Genomic DNA, 19997 nt, shown 5'->3' with positions numbered 1-19997 from the left:
TTTCGTTCTTTCTTTTTTTTTTTCCTTTCCTTCAAGAAGATTTTCATGTAAGATTTCTTGAAGATTAGTTTTTATTGTTTTCTTTTCAAAATCTATGCCAGGTAATATTTAATTCTATGTTCTTTGTCTTTTAATTTATCTTGTATGTTCATGTGGATCATGTAATCATGTTTAATTTGAAGGGATACAAAACTCTGCACATATTCAGTTTTTTGTCTTCCATATTTTTATTATTATTTGTTATTTTTTGAATCTGTAAAAATTTTAGTAAAATTATATTCATATTCTTCACTAAATTCTATTAATTTTAGGCTCAAAAATCACTGAAAAATCTATTGAATTTTGTAAGTTATGGCTCTTTGAAATTAGGGTTCCTGCAAAATCCGATTTGAAGCATACCCTATTTATGAAGCTCATATCTCCCTTGTTTATTAATATTTTTGTATGAATCTGGTGTCTAAAATTAATTTCAAAATCTTATGAATCTTTTCCAATTGGTTTTGTATTCATATCTGTTGTGGTTGATGAGTTATGAATTTTATAAAAAAGTTGTGCGATTCTGTCACTAGAAAAAGTTACGATTTGTGTAGACCATTTGGCTGGCATTTTGTTTGGTTTATAAATTTTATGACCTTGTATGATGTCTTGCTGTCTTATATAATTTTTTCATAATTTTTATGCACGTTTAACTATTTTTCAAAAATCGGATTTCTTACTAATGTCAATCTACCAAAATCTGAAAATTGTATATTTATGCAAGTTCTTGTGTGTTCTTGGGTTCTAATTGATATTTGGTCTATTTTTCTGTGTTCTTTTAACTCAAGAGGTATTATGAAATGTTTGGATCATGTTAGAAGACTTAGACCATTAGGTAGTTATAATTGATTAGGAATTTTAACCCCTTTAGGAGACTAGAGTTAGAATTCAATGTAAATTGTTATTTGTATTTTCTTATTTTCTTTATTTTCTTTAGTTTTTTTATTATTAACAAAATTGGTAAGTAGTCCTAAGATAAGTACCAAAGAGGGTATTTGCATGGAGCTTACATGGAGCTAAACGGGAGTAAGTCAGAGATATCATTGCCATACTAGAAGAGAAGACCCTTTTTAAGGGTAGCTTACCCTAATAGCAAGTACAATTATCAACAAGTAAATAGCCCTAAATTCCTAAAATAATTATTGGCATGAAAATGTAGTAATAATAGGATTTTTATTTGGTAAATTAAAATTAACTTTGTTTTTAATTTAACTGACTTTTGTATGTAATTAATTTAAATAAATACTTGGTAAATTAAAATTAATCTTGTTTGTAAATTAAACTAACCTTGGCATGTAAAATAAATATAATTTAATACTTGGTAATTATAAAATAAATTTGCATATTAGAAATCTTTATTAGATTGTGATTGTTTGGGCCTTATGTAATATTAGAATAAATTACACATGTACATAATTAATTTAGTTTAATTATCCTTAGGGTAACTTGGTGAAAATTTAATTAATTATATTAAATAGAAACTTGGGGTTATTTGAAATAGAATTTTTTTGTAAATTAAATTTTCAATAATAAATTCATTTTAGTCATCTGGTAAATGTCATTTAAATAATTAGCAATCTCATAGATAGAAATTACTTGCGCATGAAAATTATTTGTAAACAACAACTCTTTTGTGAATTACTTGCGTGTGTAGGATTAGAATTACATTTTTAGGATAAAGTTTAATAGAGGAATGATAAACAAGACTTCTAGAAACATTAGTAGAGGACTGACACTCGAATTAACGAGGTTAGACCAGGTATAAGGGGTGCCTAACACCTTCCTTTTATGTACCCACTATCCCGAACCTAGACATTGGGCTATGGTAATGACGGTTGTGGAAACTCTGCAAGGAGTAAGTTGCCATCCATGACCCTCGAAAGAAATACTGAATATGTCCCGGTTATTACCCGGGTAGCGACTCCTGTCTATCTATGCCTTCGTGGCATAAATCCTTAATACCATGGTAGTGTTATGGGAAGACAGTACTTACCAATGATTTGATTCTATTAGGATTGTATGAAGTGCATGTCTAGAAAATGTTATCTATGGACGTGGTACTTAAGTGAGACCATTGTGACTCCACTATCTTTCCTAGGCATTACCTGGTGCATTTTATATAATTCTAGTGGATGATATTTCGCCTCACACCTTACTACGACCACCCCCAACCTCTTACATTAACACCACGAGAATTCATATCAATATTATAATTAACAGCAAAATCATATTATAACTTGCATTTATTTATTTATGAGCAGAAAGTACTCTTCACTTGCAAAGATGAGATCGTGAGTTTCAATGAGACGCAAGGATGGTTTTATAGGGCATGTCCACAATGTTTTGTACAAGCAAAAAAAGTTGGACCTCAATGGTAGTGTTCTAATCATGGCCATTTCTCTAACCCACCAACACCATGATAAGAAGCAATGGAACCTCTTTATTACATTTCTTTAAATTTAATTTACAATTTAAATAATTAAATATTCATGATGACAATTAAATTAAACAATTATAGTTTGTTTTCAAATTATTCTCTCTAACCACTATATATATCCATAACAATAACATTATCTTTCTTTTGAAATATAACATTAAATTACATAATACATCTTTTTCAAATAGGTATCATTTGGTTTGTGATATTAAAAGCAAAATAGGGCAAACTCCCATCCATTTATTTGGTAGGGTTGCTCAGGCCTTAGTTGGTGTATCATGTGCAACAATCACAAAAGATCTTGACCACGTCAATGAACACAACATCCCACCACCATTAAGCAATATGATTGGCTCAATAAGAATTTTTCAACTGCACTACCACACAAATGTAACTCAGCCAGACCTCATTGCATCTAAGGTCTATAATGATGACACAGTTTCAAGCATTGATTATTCTCAGCCTCAGCCTATACATGCTTAGCCTCCAATCTCATCTTCACCATCACCACTGCACAACATAAAAGACACAATTTCTCCTTCACCTAGGCATGAAAAAGAAATCCTCCATTCTCCTCCAACAAATAATCCTCCAACTAATCCCGAACCACTAGCAAAAGGACTTACTTTTCCTATGAAAAGATAGCTCCTCACTTCTTCCATTCAAATCAAAGAGAAAAAATCCAGGTAATAACAAATTAAAGATTTCACACCATTACTATTTAATCTTTCATAATAAGTTAAATTACAATTTTTTTCCCCCAGGGACGAAGATGAATCATCTGCTTCTGCAGCGTCAAAATCCTCTTTCAAAGAAAAAACGACCAAACAACTTAATAGGCATATATCTATTGCCTATATCCTTCAAACATAAAAAGATTATTAACTACTGTCATTCAAATTATATCATTTTATATTAGAAAAACATTTGTATTAGCTTTGGAAATTGAGGAATAAGATTGAAATAATCTTTTACTATTCCATGATTGTTTTAATTTTAAAATTTATTTAAAATCTTAAGAATATAGTAGTTTTACATGTGAGAATAAATTTATAAATTTCAAGGACATAGCAATAGATAAGAAGCAGTTCGAGATTCAAGTTTAACTAACTTGAAGAATATTACATGCTTGATATTATAATATAGATAACTAGAATTTGTTGATATTATAAAAGAGTTTTATGTGCCTAAAATGCCTATAAGAACACCTATATCAAATGAAACCTTGTCAAGTTATTAAATGATATTTAAGCCCTTATCCTCTTATCTTCATTGGCTAAAGTTACATTTTTTATTTACAATTTTGCTTGAAAATACTTTTCAAGAATTATTGCAATGACATATGATATGCTCCTATCTTCTCACTTTATTTTATCGTAGCCTTTTATAATTGATATTGTATATGATATAAGATTATAACACACTTAATATTATATTTTTTCTCAATTGTCTATTAATTTTATTCATTATATTTTTTGCAATAGCACACAACTAAAGGAGAAGAAGCTCAAACTAGCCTGAAAGCAATCTCAACAACCTTATTCTATAGGATTAGAAAAGAAATATTAGCTCTCTTTTGCTAACAAATACAATGGCTGCCTAATTATATATAAAATATATATTTCATTTCATTTCGCCTTCATTTTTCACAAGTTAAGAAGCATGACATTACTAAATCAATATGTATTTATGTATATACTTATATAGGTCATTTTGTTTGTATATAAAAAATGACAATACATCTAAATTGTTAAGGACTGCAAAATAGATAAAGATTAACAAAGCAGACATTTTGCTAATTTTGTCAATGTCATTATATGGCATCAATATATATAAGATGTGTTTGTATATTCAATTATTAAAGAATGTTGCGTAGGAAAATATTGTTTACCCGCAGCTTGTGTGTGTATGTGTGTATATATATATATATAAACTAATAAATGTAAATAAAAATTTGATATTTGTATCTATCATTAATTGACATAATTGAAAATTAATAATTTTATTTAAAAATTTTCATTTTAACTTTTTTTAATAATAAATTTATTTATTAATATTAGATAATGGTTAATTTAACAATTTTATCTTAATTTATTTTAAAGTTTCATTTTAATTTATTTTTTAACTATAAATTCAATTTTATCAGGCTTATTATTATAATTAAGAACTGAAAAATTGAAATATTAAGAGTCTATTATAAATATTAAATTAATATGATATTTTCAACTTTATTTCCATATGGCTATTAACAATAATTTATCAAGTATGTTAGTAAGTTATATTTTTTTTATTTTAAGATATTTAATTTTTAATCATATTTTTTACTTAATGCATTCACATTATTTGATACTTTTCAGATACGTTAAAAGCTTCTTTACAAATAATCGAGCCAAGAATTACAATTCTACATTTTAAAAATATTTGTTTCCATAATTTCTCTTAATTTTATTTTATTTCAGTTAATTATTTAATTTGATTTTAATTAAATACTACTAAATTAATAGACATTAGTATATAAATTAATATAATAACTAATTTTTTTGTTAAAATAAATAATTTAATTAATTGAAATTTATTTAATTTAAATTAAATAAAAATTAAAAATTAAAAATATTGCCACACAATATGCGAATAGTTAACTAGTTAGTTATTAAAGGGAACGCACTGCAGGACTAATTTAGTCAATAATTTCACATTTGGAAGAGAAAAATAGAGTTATAAATTTAAAATTAATGGAAACATTTTGTTTTTGGTTGAATAAAAAATTAATGGAAACATTATTAATTGAAAAAAGAAATTTGATTCTATAATTTAAATATGGTCTTGGTCTTTATATTATAAAAATATGGAATCGCTGTCATCCAACCTATGAATATGTAAAATATTGAGTGAAAGTTGGGTGTAACATTGGGTGGGAATATAATATATCAAATAATTTAATATTTCTTTTCACATATATCATGAATCCAGCTAACGGATAAATGATCACATCCAACACAGGAGAGCTTTAATATCATTATTGCTTCATTTATTTTTAAATAGTAATTTATAATTAAGTCTATGAGGTATCACAAAATTCACAAGTCAATCCTTAATTTAATTTTAAATTACAATTTAGTCCTAAATTTAAATTTCGTTAACAAACGAATCTTGTCATTAATTACTTTTCAATTCCAACAATTTAATCGTTAAAAATTTTTTTATTAGTAAAATAGTCTCTATATTTAAATTTTATATTTAAGTAATTATTTAATATATAAAATAAATAATTACTCAAATATAAAATTTAGATGTAAAAATTATTTTATTAATAAAATAAAATTTTAGAAATTAAATTATTTTAAATTGAAAAATGATTCATAGTCAATTTAGATAATAATAACTAATTTGTTACTCTCTTTGTTTATAAATAATAGTTACATTTATGGTTTTCACAATGATTAAGAAAATAATTAAATAATTTTATTTTTATAAAAAAAATTAATAATTTACTTAATTACTCTTTATCTAAATTGAGTAATTTACGAATATCAAAATGACGAATTATTTATTTAATTAAAAAAATGATAATATTAGTGATAAAAAATTATATAAATGTTTATTATATTTTATAAAAATAAAAAATAAAATTAAAAAAATAATTAATTATAATTTTAGATAAAATAAAAAATAAATATAAATATTATTTATGAATAGAGAATAATAAAATTAAATTTTAAAAATTAAATTATTATCAAAAATATATTAACATATAATATATGAATTTTATATATTTCAAGACTTAATTATAATTTATTCTTTTTGAAACTATTTATTGCAATAAAAAATATTAAATCATTTATTATGACCAATGAGCTCTTGCTCTTGTTATATATATTATAAAATGTGAAATAGCTCTCATCCGACATGATCATTTAAAATAAATAAATAATTAATTAAAAAAAAAAAAAAACAACTCATCTAACATATGAATAAAATATTTAGGGAAAGAAGGGTCTGAGTTAGGTGGGAATGTGAGGTCAAGCAAGTTAATATATTTTTTTTCATATATTTAATTGCACATATAAAATAGGAAAGCTTTATCAACTTTATTACTTTTTATTATTTTATTTATTTTATAAAATATTTATTGCAATAAAAAAATTAAATCATTTATTTAAATTCTTAATTTATACATTAAAAATGGGTCTTTGGAAGACTAAAAAGTCTTCGATATAATGAGATTTGCACCGCTATTATTATCATTGATATTTTCAATTACCTACCACATGTATAAAAGTAATTAATTAATTAATTAATTAAAGATGAATGTCATAATCTATTAAATGAAGGAACAAGCATAAATACCCTTCCACTTGTTGGTTGGACCAATCTTAAATTGTCGGGGTACTCCTCCCTCACCACATACAACTTCACCGAGTAATCTCCACTTGATGAACCTATGCAATATCAATGACCATGGCACTGTCAAAACAGACAAATTGACATTACCAGTGCGCGTGCATATATATATATATTATCAATGAGCCCCTCGATATATTCAAATTGCAAAGCTGTTATCCATCATTTGTTGTGAAAAATAGCTGCAGAAAAATTAAAATTAGAACGAAAGAAAACTTGAGATGTGTTTTATGAATATTGTCCTTAAAGTTTATATTGTCAATAAGGTTGTAATTAACCTTCCAAGATTCAATAGGTTCTTCTACAGAAACGTGTAGGTAGTAGAATAGCCTATTTAAAATATGAATGCAAGATTATTACAAATATGAATGGCCTCATCTATAGTCTAAGGGTCTATTTGAGATATGAATATAAGATTATTATAAATATTTCTAAGAGAAGATATAGTTATTATCTCTCTTGATGTATCAATAATGATTTGGTCCTTGGAATGATTCTTCTTGAATGTACAATCTTTGGATAGGTCTTTATTGAACTTCTTGATATGGGACTAATTGACCCTATTGCTCTTGAAGCTCAACTTCATTATTTTCCAAATCATTCAAGGGATCTTCTTTGAGTTGATCTTAATTTCTATTAGATTAAGGATCTCCAAGGGTCAACTCATCGATATTACCTCTAACATCATCATCATAAGAAACATCTTTTCTAAGATCAAAGAGGTTAGCTTTATCAAATACAGCATACATTGACTCCTCAACAACTAAGATTCTCTTATTAAAAACTTTATAGGCTTTACAAGATATAGAGCACCCCAGAAGATACCTTTATCAATTTTGGAGCTAAATTTATCTAAATTATCATTAGTATCTAAAATCATTCAGAGTGGAGAAAACTAATCCATGTAGCTGACCCCAAATTTTTGGGATAAAGGTTTAGTTGAGTTGAGTTGTATCATTAGTATCTAAAATGAAATATTTACAATACAAAACTCTAAAATAACCTACTTTAAGTTTCTTGCCATTCCATAGCTCACGAAACTGGTGAGCTTTTGGGTCCAAAATCAAACTCTTATCCAATGATCATCAAGCGATCATTGGATAAATTACAAGAATAGTTGTTCTTAAACTTTAAGATTGTAACATAATCATTTTTGAATTTAAAAATGTAACATAAAATCTCTTAAATTTTAAAATTTTACATAATAAAATTCTTCTAATCTATAATAGTTGGTTTATACAATCCAAAATAACAATGACGTGAATTATTCTCTCTTTTTTATGTGATAGTGGTAAAATTAATTATGATTTTTTTTCATATATTAACCATAAATAAAAATATCAACAATATGAGATAATAAAATATTAGATGTATAGCAGCTGATTAGAGAGACTTTACCTTTAAAAAATAATAACAAGCATCTTCGGTATCGTCACTTTAAATTGTCCATATTTACGTATTACTTATAAACTGATTATTAAGAATTTATTATGTAAAATTTTAAAATTTGATAAATTTATTATATTTTTAAATTTAAAAATAATTCTATTACGATTTTTAAAATTCAAACTAACTACTCAAATTTATTATGAGAAAACTCTCGGTGGTTGATCTGTGTAGTGAGGCCATAATTGTGTGGACGGTGCGCAGTGAATTGCGGAGTGTGCCCTGAAGATTATTATTATTATTATTATTATTATTATTACGGTCTTATGTTAGATTTGTGAGTGATTGAATAAGAAATGTTTAGTGTTTATAATTTTTTTTTTTCTGAGCATTGATTTATTTATGAAGTAAGCCTTTTAGAATTGTTTTTAATTTTGTGTTATTTAATTTATAAGGTTATTTTCATAATATATAAATTATAGGAAAAAATATTATTATCCATTTTAATAAAATGAATTATTTATTTTTTATATTAAAAAAAATATAATTTTTAAATTTTTGTATCATTTATTCTTCAATTTTTTTGTCTAATTTAAATTAAGTTCTTAATTTATTAACTAATATCTTTAAATAAAAGAGAAATTATTTTTACGGAAATTCAATAATTTAAATTTTAAAAAATAAAATAATTATATAATTATATTTTTTTTAAATTACAAGATTTTAATGAGATTAAATTAATATTCAAAATAAATAAAGAGATTAAAGAATAAAATGAATAAAAATATAAAATTTAATTAATTAATATATATTTTAAATTAAGAGAATTAAATAATTAATTTTATTAAAATATAAAAAAATAATAATTTTCATAAATTATTATATGTTACCTCCATTATTGGTATCAACGTGGCGTGTTAATTTATTAAAAAAAAAAAAAAAAAAAAAACTTGGCTCGTTAATTATTTGTTGATGACAGGACCTTGAAAACCAGCAAACACGATAGTTGCTAATGTGGGACATCAATTAAAAAAAAATCTTATCTTTGTGTCCTATCATATATACTTCACCGGCAGAAGATGACGGAGGCCACAACCACTTGCATAATCTCCTTCTACTGGAAATAGCTGGGATCTATCCCAACAACACTGCATTTTGCTAAACAAGAAAAACAAGAATCTGTGACGATGAGCAGGTATTTCTTGTTTCCCGTTGGCGTAATTATGTTTATTAGGTCATTAATATACTTAATTTTACTCCTTTCTTTTTTTAAATAACTATCGAACTCCACCTAATGGCAGCCAGGGAAATGATCCGAATGCAGCGGCAACCAGAACTGGAGAACTTACAAAATTCCAATCAAACGCAGTGGATGTCCTATCGAGCATAAACTCTCTGTTCACAGTTGCTGTATTCTTGGGCTTATCCTTCGCATCTCCCAACCAAAAAAGCATTGATCCCCGATCCGAATGTAACCCAGACGCCACCATGCTCAAGAGACTCGTCTTATGGGAGGTTATATCATTTTCTTTCTTCCTCTTCTCCAGCCTATTCTTGAAATCACTCCAACTATATATCAACATGTTAGGAGATGAAAAAAAAGAGGGGGAAAAAAAAGAGGGGGGAAAAAAAAAGGGGGTCGTCAGGGGCATGTTCTACATATCGGTATTGACGACGACACTTGGCGTTGCAAGTTTTACGGTTTCCATGGCTTACCTTATTCAGATACAGGTTGGAAAGATGTCTTGTTGGATTTTTGAAACAACTCTCTCTGTGATCTTTCTAGCTGTGATGGTGTTTCTGGGTATCGTAAGTTATTTAGTCGTCACTGCTCTAACTTTCTCGCTCACAACAGACGATTTTGACCAACATCTTTCTAGTACTACTGTTTTTACCACTGCTGCAAGTATTTAATTCTTGAATATTTTATTTAAAAAACTGAAAAATTTGGAGTTGTAACATAATTTTACTTTTAAGTTAATGTTATTTTGTACAATTTTAATTGCTATTTATTATGCTCTTTACTTATTGTTTACTTAAAAAAATAAAAATCTAATATCACAAAGAATCAATTACTCATAACTCATTTTATTGCTCAACATGCAAATCATGTTCCAATTGTAATGTCTAACAAGGGTTAATTCAATTAGTAATATTCAATTAACGCTTTTGTTAGATTGAAAGTTTGGATCTTATTAATTTTCTTTCTAACTCAATTGTAATATCTCCATGAGTTTAGTAGTATGCATTATATAATTGGAACAAAGGAACGAGCTACACAAATTTGGAAGCAATTCGGTGATGGGGTTTTGTTCTTGGCACTTCAGGACCCCTTTTCAGAGTACAAAGTAATTTATTATAACAAGCGAAGGTTGGCTTCCCTCATACACAATTTTGTTTCAATTATTTTATATTTGATCTCCATAGCATATTTTGGAATCACTGTTATAATGGTGAGGATATTCTGTTGTACTGGATTGTACAAATCCTTACAGTGGTCTCTCACTGCTTTTATAGTCAATATGCCACTGCCTTATTTTGACAAGTCAACTAGATACATCGGATTCTTTTATTGATCCTCATCCAATGCAATTATTATTATTATTATTATTATTATTATTATTATTATTATATAATGGATACAATTTAATTATTAATTATGATAAGACTCGTATAAGATATATCATACATTATCATCAATAATCATAATAGTTAAATTTACGAAATTTCAATCAAACTAGGTGGATGTCCTTTGGAGCATAAACTCCCGTTTTCCAGTTGTTGTATTCTTGGGATTATCCTTTGCATCTCCCAAACAAAAAAGCCATGATCTCCGATCCGAATTAGCCCAGACGTCACAATGCTCAGTGGACTCCTCTTATGGGAAGTTATATCATTTTCTTTCTTCCTCTTCTCAAGCCTATTTGTGAAATCACTTCAACTTTATATCAACAATTTAAGTGGCGATTGTCCAAGTAGAGATATCAATTAATAGCGAAATTAGTAGGAACAGGTTCTACCTATCGATAGTAATAATAATCATCATTCTAGCACATATATAATTAATAATCATCATCTGACCTCCAATTTTTCGTGATAAAGGGACTTGGGAATTGATTCATTTGATGTGTGCTTTGCAGAAAAGCCTCTCTAAATTCAGTCATTTTATGGAATAACAGAACATGAAGTTGAATATATTGAAGATGTTCAGAGAGATGCGAAAAGACCCACGTTTGGATGCGCAAAGCGCCGCAATCTAATCACCGCTGAAATCTTTAGCGAAGAACTCAATGATGCTTCTGCAGCTGAAGTCGCTTATGAGGATAATGAGAATTTCGTTGAAGATAGGATTCAAATAGAACCTTTCAATCTTGACAAAGAAAGGGAAGAAGGCCATTTTGATGCTGAGGGAAATTTTGTTGAATATATGAATAAGAATGAACTCAAGTGTTCGTAGCTTGATAGTGTTGAAGGTGATCCAAGATTTGCTAGTTAAAGCTCTATGGTAACAACAATTGAAGATAATAAAAATGATTCAAGCAAACTTTCATCTGAAGACATTGGAATAATAAAGAGTCGTATTGCCAACTTGCTTGAGCCAGGGGAAACGATAAATCTTTTGAATCATATTCTATGGATTATTTTTTTTAAAACTATGTTTAGTAGAGCGTAATGTAATGCAATATGATCAATTATGTAATAAAATTAAAATTATAATGTAATGAAATATAATTGCCATTACATTAATATATTTGATTGTAAAATAAAAATAAAAATAATATAATGTAATGATAATTTTTTGTAATGTTTAATTTATTTAAGGTGTTAATAATAAGTAATAATGGTTGAAGTGATTGTTGGTCGAATGTTAGGGGTAGCTAAATGGTAGTGGTGGTGACAAAGTAACGATAAAGGTGGTGGTAGGGCCTGGTGGTGGTGGAGGTAGTGGCAATGGCTAAGTGGTGGTGGTAGCAATGGTGGCCGCGGATAGTGTGGTGGTAGTAGTGTTTTTCGCAAGAATTTTTGCGGTCGCCGGACGAGTACTCATTGAAGTGGAAAAAGTGAGGAGTCGCCACTTTACTTTTGAGGGAAATTAAAGGAATATTTTTTTTAAAAAACAATAAATTAAAAACCACTTTAAAAACAGAGATTCTAGGTTCGGGGTCCGTATACGAGTGGGAAAGGTGTTAGGCACCCCACCTCGTCCCTCAATGAGGGTGAGCAGATTTAATATTATGCTCTTTATAAATTAAAATTGATAATTAAGGGGTTGGAATGACGATGTTAATCCTTTGTATGGATGAAAGGAATATTTGATATTTCACCATTTAGGGTTGCCCAAGAACACGAGTATATGAGATGACCCTTCAGTGAATAGGTGTTGTGTAATGGATTTTGTTGGGGGTTAATTCGAATATTGAGGTTGTGATATTTTAGTTTGGATTTAAGCTAAGAGAATTCCGGTAAGAACTCTCTCCCGATCTCTTGATGTACTTTGTTAAGAATTTAAGTAGGAGATTTCGGATAAGAACTCTCCTCCGATCTCCACATATTTTATTAAGGTTTTGGTCGAGAATTCGGGTAAAAACTCTCCCCCGATCTCTTAGTGTATTCTGTTTAAAATTTAAGTGGGAGATTTCAGATAATAACTCTCCTCCGATCTCCACATGTGTTGTGTTAAAAACTAGATAGAATCCAGGTGAGAACTCTCCCGAACTCTTAGTGTTAAGGAACTTAAGTTGAGAATTTGGGTAAGAACTCTCCCTCGATCTCTTTAATATATTGCGTTTAAAAATTAAGCTGAGCCAGAGTAAGAACTCTCCCCCGGTTTCTTTAATTTATTGCATTTAAATTGAGCTCGGTAAGAACTCTCCCCCGATCTCTCAGTATATTATGTTTAAAAAATTAAGTCGAGCTCGGGTAAGAACTCTCCCCCGAACTCTTAATGTGTTGCGTTAAAAATTAGACTGAGTTCAGGTAAGAACTCTCCACCGAACTCTTAATGTGTTTATTAAAATGGCGTTTGTAGGAACTTTGAAATTAAGGATTCAGGTAAAGGGTCTCTCTTGGCCCCTCTTTTTTTGGGAATGGAGTATCGAAGACACAGGAAACTTGTGTAAAGATTTTCCTAGCCTTCGGGACCTTATAACTAGATGGAGGATGGAAGACCGAACTCCTTGCCGATCTTCCGCATGATCGCTTTATTAGAACTCTTCGATTAGCGATATCTGATCTCTTTTACTTGTGGCATTCGATCTCTTTTTGTTTGCCTGGGATTCGATCTTATCATGATTCCCGATCTATTATACTGTCACCTGGGCTCATTCCTTGGCCCGACCTCATAACTTATTTGTTTGACCTATTCTTGTTTCCAACCTATCTGACCTATGCTACACCTATCTTCCTTTGTCATTTTTATTTTTTTAGAACGAAAACTCTCATGTTGAAACACCCTTGCCTATATTCTTTTGAGTATTTACAAGTTGCTTGTGACTTGAACGTCTACTCTCGAAGGAAATGAAAACTAAATGACAATAAATGGAATTTGCGATTAAAAGACGACACAGGAAATAACTATTGGCCTAGATTTCGAGATTTAGTGCAACTGGATATAAAAGGGATTTCAAAAGAAAACTTGATAAAACAAAACAAGGATATTCGACAAAATAACGATTTTGACGCTTACCCGTGGGAAGTTAAGGAGATAGATGAGCTGACTCCATAGTCCACAAATCTTGTAGAGGTGAAAGCTAACGGCCAAAGGACTCGAACTTACTCGAAGTAATGGGAATAGGTCAGAACAAAGTTGAACTCGAAAAGTAATGCCAGATACTAGAACAAAGTTGAACCTGTCGTCTGCTTTTTGATCTGAGGGCTCCGGATCCATCCTTACAATTATGATCAATGGTGGAGATCGAGATGTACAGGACTGCCCTAACTGTTTTGGCGTCTGGCGGCTAGGTGGGCATTTCTGCAGATGAGATGTGTGGTGAGGATCTGATCATGCCTACAACGCTTTAAATAACTCGACTCTGACGATGAAGAGAGTCAATTGAAAGTTATTTAATCCCTCTACGTTTTCCGATCTCTATGGATCATCTCCTGTTTCTTCCGATCTCCCCATTATGACCATCCCCTTTTCCGATCTCTATCTCATGCATCGAGTCCCCTCTTATCCCCCGCTCTCTCTCATTCTAGATCTTTCCTCTCTCATTCTAGATCTTTCCTCTCTATTTAACTTGTATTGGTCAAAGTAATAAATTCTTCAGTTACGATGCATCCGCTTCGGGTTCTTCATGCAATAAATGCCAAGGCCCTTTATATATGTAACAATGGGAAATCATTTTCACACCTCACTTTTCCTTTTTTAGTTCATTTCTAGTTTATCCGGTGATAATTCTAATTATGATGGCCATTTTGATCTTCTTCCAACTATTTCCTTCGCCCCTCGCCTAAAAATTTATGACCCCAGCGATCGAAGAGCCATGAGAGCGTCATCTAGTGACAGTGAGGGAACCAGACTAATTTGCCAATCAAGATCGATAGTGACGACCGTGCCGATCTTGAATCGGTCTATCGGTACAATCGGTAAATCGATCTCGGACAAGAGGATTGCGAATTTTAATCTTAATGTCGGTGACCGCCTCTTGAAGTTTATTTGGCTTCCAACCATATCAGGCGTCCCGACTGCAGCTCGGTTCTAGTCAATGACATCGGTGATGACTCCGCTCAATATCATGAGAGTCATAGTCACCTTATCTGAGCTGTACATCTATTCAATATTTGTGGCTGGCTTTCTGATCAAACACATCTTTTGATTCAGCCATAAGACTAGGCTTTGACATAGGCCAGCATTCGGAGTAGCCTTAAGCTAGGTAGAATGTAGTGCTGATTTTGAGAGATCGCCCAAATGATATAATCCGGTCTTTTGAGATCGCCTAAATGTAATACGATCTTTTGAGATGGCCCAAATGATGTAATCCGATCTTTTGGAAATGAAATGAAATTTTTATTTGAATGTTTTTATTTCGTTATTAAATTAGTTATTTTTTCTATCTCTGATACGCGTATTCAATCTAATCCCTAGACGAATCTCCATTCGCCGATCTGAGGTTTTGGAAATTTGTTCAATTTGATGACCATTGGTTAACTGGTCTCATTTATCCGATTTTTTATTATGTTTCTGGAACCTTCTTCCGACGTGTCAAGGAAGCGGCCCGGTTTCGCTAACCGATGTGTCACTTGGGACTTCGTAAGCATTTAATGCTAAGACGGGTATAAATAAAGGGAAAGGTGAGTCATTTTTTCCTTATGTCATTTTCAGACCTCCCCCCAACAATCTCAGCATTTCCTCCAATTTTCTAAAGTTTTCAGGCATCGATTTATACTCCGGTAAGGGTTTCGATCTTTTCTCAGTTATTTTCCTTTTTGTTTTTTTTGAAAATGAGCGGCACCGACAGTCAGAGAGCTGCAAGCCCTCCTTTTGTCCATTTTTCATGGACCTCGAAAGAAGGCGATGTGATCAAATCAGCAGTGATCCAAAGACACCCATCATTTTGCCATCGTCCCGGCTACTGCATCAAATGAGGAACCTCTTCGAGAAGGGAAAACCTGCCTGTTGATGAGCTGTCGTCCGTCCTAAGATAAATCAATCTCCAATCCATAAGTCAAGAGTACAATCTGTGGATCGACTCCCTTGAACTGATCAAATGCCATGGCGATTTTCGAGCTGATCACTTCTTTGACGAAGGTGATCTCATCATAGTATATGAAGAGCTGCTGAAGGTCGGGCTTTGTTTCCCCTTGGATGAATTTTATAAGGCCGTCCTAAAGTTCCATCATGTCTCGGTAGCTCAAGTGCATCCGAACTCCTGGAGGACTTTAGTAGCCTTCAGGGGCCTCTGCCGAGCCAAAAGACTGGAGCCCATAGCTAAAGTCTTTGTCGAGCTGCATAGGCTTGCCCGAAGGAAGGATGACGAATTCTGGTTCTTTCAGGCAAAGCTGAACTGTGCACTTTTTACTGATCTCCCTTCTTCATTGAAGAATTGGAAGAACCGGTTTTTTATATTGAGGAAGAAGATTCCGAACGGCTTCAAGGGTATTCCACGGAGTTGGCAATACCTGGTCGCTTCAATTCCAAAGAAGATCATTTTAAATAAGGACGAAGATGCCATGGTGAAAGAGTTAAAAACTCAGGCGTCCACCCACAAATTCTCATGCTTAGATGCGGTTATGGCTGAACTAAAGTAGTGGATGATGCGGCTGATCACCGACGAAGACTACGAGCTTCAGCTCTCTGACCTCGGTTCTGGTACAATCCATATCTCTAGACTCTAAATCTTAGCGAACTCACTGACTTCTTCTTTGTGCAGGTATGGCAGGTGGTGACGCTTCTAAAGAGAGGCGCAAGCTAAAGAGGGAGGTCTCCTGAAAGGTACGAGCGATGAAGGAGGCTACAGCTACTGCTGCTCAGACACCTCAGTGAGATTTGATAGAAATACCGAGCTCCCCTCCTCGACCTCAAGAGCAGCCAGTCTTTTAAGCAGAGGTCGCCGTTTCTCCACCTCGGCAGATTGAATGTCCACCTCCTCCGATCTCTTCTAATGTGGAAAGGTAGTCTTCCGGCCCTACTATTAGAACGCTTTCCCGGGGACCTCAACTCCTCATTCAATCACTAGAAATGAACTGTTCCACCCGAGGGAATCTCGGTCTGGCCAAAGTTATGGGAGCTTCCATCTGCTTCCAAGAAGATCGGAACAGATTGGCAAAAGAGAGTATTGATAACATTTTAACTCAAACAATGAGTTTGGGCTTGGAGGCTATTACAAATCAACATGTGATCAGAGAAAAAGCCCACGCCTTAAGGAGGGAGATTCTTAAGGTGGTCCAGGATGCCCCAGCTGCAAAGGCTTAGCTCTCCACTGCCAATCATTACATCTTCCAGCTGGAGGATCGGGTGAAACATTGCGAAGAGAGGATAGCTGAGGTGGAGCAGGAACTTGAAGTCTCCCAAGCTGGTCGATCTACCAATCTCTCTCATTTTGCTGAAGAACTTCGGGTGAAGGAGGAGGAGCTCCAGGCCAAGGAGGAGGAGAGTACAACAAAAGAGGCTGGGGCATATGTAAACACCCATAACGACCTCCTGGCAGAACTGAAGAAGAATTATCCTGAGGAGGACTTCTCTTGGATGGATAAGCTCATTCCAGAGGCCGAAAAGGAGAATGATGAGGAGCCTGAGGGTGGGGAGGGAGAGCGGAATGTAACTGGGGAGCAAGCTGGGGGAGACCCTCCTGCTGAATGATTTGTATATTTTCATTTTGAAATGAATTGAAGTTTCTATTTGCTCAATTTCTTGATGAGATCGAAAAGCGTCCAAACCAAATTGTTTAAGTATTTATTTTATTGAATGTAGAAAACGACCATTAATCAGAAGATAAGAGATCAGAAAAACATTATGAGATCGGACTAAGTCATGACCAAATACCGGATGAAACTTTAAAAAATTAGAGTTGCAGAGATTTGACATTAACTTGAACTTTTAAGATCGGAACCATTATTAGATCAGATAGAAACCTTAACTTCATTTTAAGGAATATATGGGGTATTCAAGCAAGAAGTCCGGTCACAACACTAACCAAATGGGGTTCTGCAATATTTGTATAGAGAGAACGGAGAATAAGATTGGATGGTCCAGAGACCCAATGTAGATTCGAACTCATCTAATAAAGACCAAGAGATCGGGAAAATAATCTAACTTTGATCTTGAACCCAGAGGTTGATAACAGGAAATTAAATGCTGAAAATTAAAATCAACTTGGATCTAGGAACCAGAGGTTGATGGCAAAAAATTAAAATGCTGAAAATTAAAATCAACTTGGATCTAGGAATCAGAGGTTGATAGCTGGAAATTAAAATGCTAAAAATTAAAATCAACTTGGATCTAGGAACCAAAGGTTGATGGCAAGAAATTGAAATGTTGAAAATTAAAATCAACTTGGATCAAGGAACCAGAGATTGATGACAGAAAATTAATATGCTGAAAATTAAAATCAACTTGGATCTAGGAACCAAAGGTTGATGGCAAGAAATTGAAATGTTGAAAATTAAAATAAACTTGGATCAAGGAACCAGAGGTTGATGACAGAAAATTAAAATGCTGAAGATTAAAATCAACTTGGATCTAGGAATCAGAGATTGATGACAGGAAATTAAAATGTTGAAGATTAAAATCAACTTGGATCAAGGAACCAGAGGTTGATAGCAGAAAATTAAAATGCTGAAAATTAAAATCAACTTGGATCAAGGAACCAGAGGTTGATAGCAGGAATTTAAAATGCTGAAAACTAAAACAAATTTGGATGAAGGAACTAGAGGTTGATAGCAGGAAATTAAAATGCTAAAAATTAAAATCAACTTGGATCAAGGAACCATAGATTGATAGCAGAAAATTAAAATGCTGATGCAGGAAATTAAAATGCTGAAAATCAAAATCAACTAGGATCAAGGAACTAGAGGTTGATAGCAGGAAATTAAAATGCTGAAAATTAAAATCAACTTGGATCAAGGAACCAGAGGTTGATCGCAGGAAATTAAAATGCTGAAAATTAAAATCAACTTGGATCAAGAAACCAGAGGTTGATAACAGGAATTTGAAATGTTGACAAAGCAAAGCAAACCTAACACAAGATGTTCCTTCAATCGAAATGTACTTAACAAGGTCCCGAAGATAGATTGTAACACCCCTATTTGTATAGCCTGGTATATTTCACTGTTCTGGTGACCGGAGCCGGTCCGGACAATTAAGGAGATTAGAACCACACTTAAGACAACTGGAGAAGCTATAAATACAAATAATTAGTAATGTTCAATTAGTTAATTATAAATAAGAAAACAAAACATAAGAAGTTAAACGAGCCGAGAGTCACAGCGATGGGTGACCTTCTCGGGAAGGACTGCGAAGTCATTTTAAACTCAAATTTTGAACCGTAAAATGTGACGCTACGGTCCTTAGGACTATTATAAACACAGTGGAAAAGAGAAAATCATGAAAAAGAACTGTTAAGTCAGTTAAATAATTAGGTCAGGGAGCCTAAAGAAATATTGAATTATTTGCAAACCGGGTTGAACCGACGAGGGGCAATTTGGTCAATTGACCCCGAGAGCTAACTCCTGACCTAACTGTCAAATAAAATCAGAGAAAAGAAAATTTCGGAATCAAGAATTAAATTAAAGAACTAATAGAAAAATAAATAGAAAAAAAAGAAGAAAATGGAAAAGTCAAAAGGTGATGACATCATGCATGACCTCATGCATGATGCCATAAAAATAATAATTAATATATTTACTTAATTAGATTTTTGGTCTTCCTAAAGACATTAAAACAAAAAGAAAAGAAAGAAAAAAAAAAGAGATAAAGGTCTTCTTCAAAACATCACTTTCTCTCTCCCTCTCATCTCCATGGAAATTCCTCCATTAAAACTTGTCTTCAAGCTTTGAAACCCTCACTAAACCTCAACTTCTCCCATACTTGCTTCACAAAAACTTGTTCTAGTCACTTGGGAAGGAGCTTGACAACAAAAAGAAAAAGAAAGAAAGAAGTTTTGAAGAAAAAGAAATTCTACATAAAAGGTTAGTAATCAAATTTGATAATTTGAGTTTGATTCTTACATTTCTAACTTATTGAGCTTGTAAATAAACTTAAAATGGAAAGAAAATTTGTTGAGGGATTATATAGAAT

General features: G+C 31.7%; 1 protein-coding gene across 1 annotated transcript; it reads left to right on the top strand.

Moving 5' to 3' along the window:
- The first annotated feature begins 9260 nt into the window (after window positions 1-9260).
- On the top strand, window positions 9261-10268 carry LOC110651760 (uncharacterized). Its single transcript, XM_021807166.2, has 2 exons — window positions 9261-9455; window positions 9562-10268. Exons 1-2 carry the CDS (start codon window positions 9448-9450, stop codon window positions 10172-10174), a joined length of 621 nt encoding a protein of 206 aa, XP_021662858.2. The 5' UTR covers window positions 9261-9447; the 3' UTR covers window positions 10175-10268.
- Window positions 10269-19997: the final 9729 nt, after the last annotated feature.

This window comes from Hevea brasiliensis, chromosome 14 (genome assembly GCF_030052815.1).
Source record: "Hevea brasiliensis isolate MT/VB/25A 57/8 chromosome 14, ASM3005281v1, whole genome shotgun sequence".
NCBI classification, from domain to species: domain Eukaryota; kingdom Viridiplantae; phylum Streptophyta; class Magnoliopsida; order Malpighiales; family Euphorbiaceae; genus Hevea; species Hevea brasiliensis.
The sequence above is the reverse complement of the archived record's forward strand: the minus strand, read 5'-3'. Positions and strand labels throughout refer to the sequence as shown.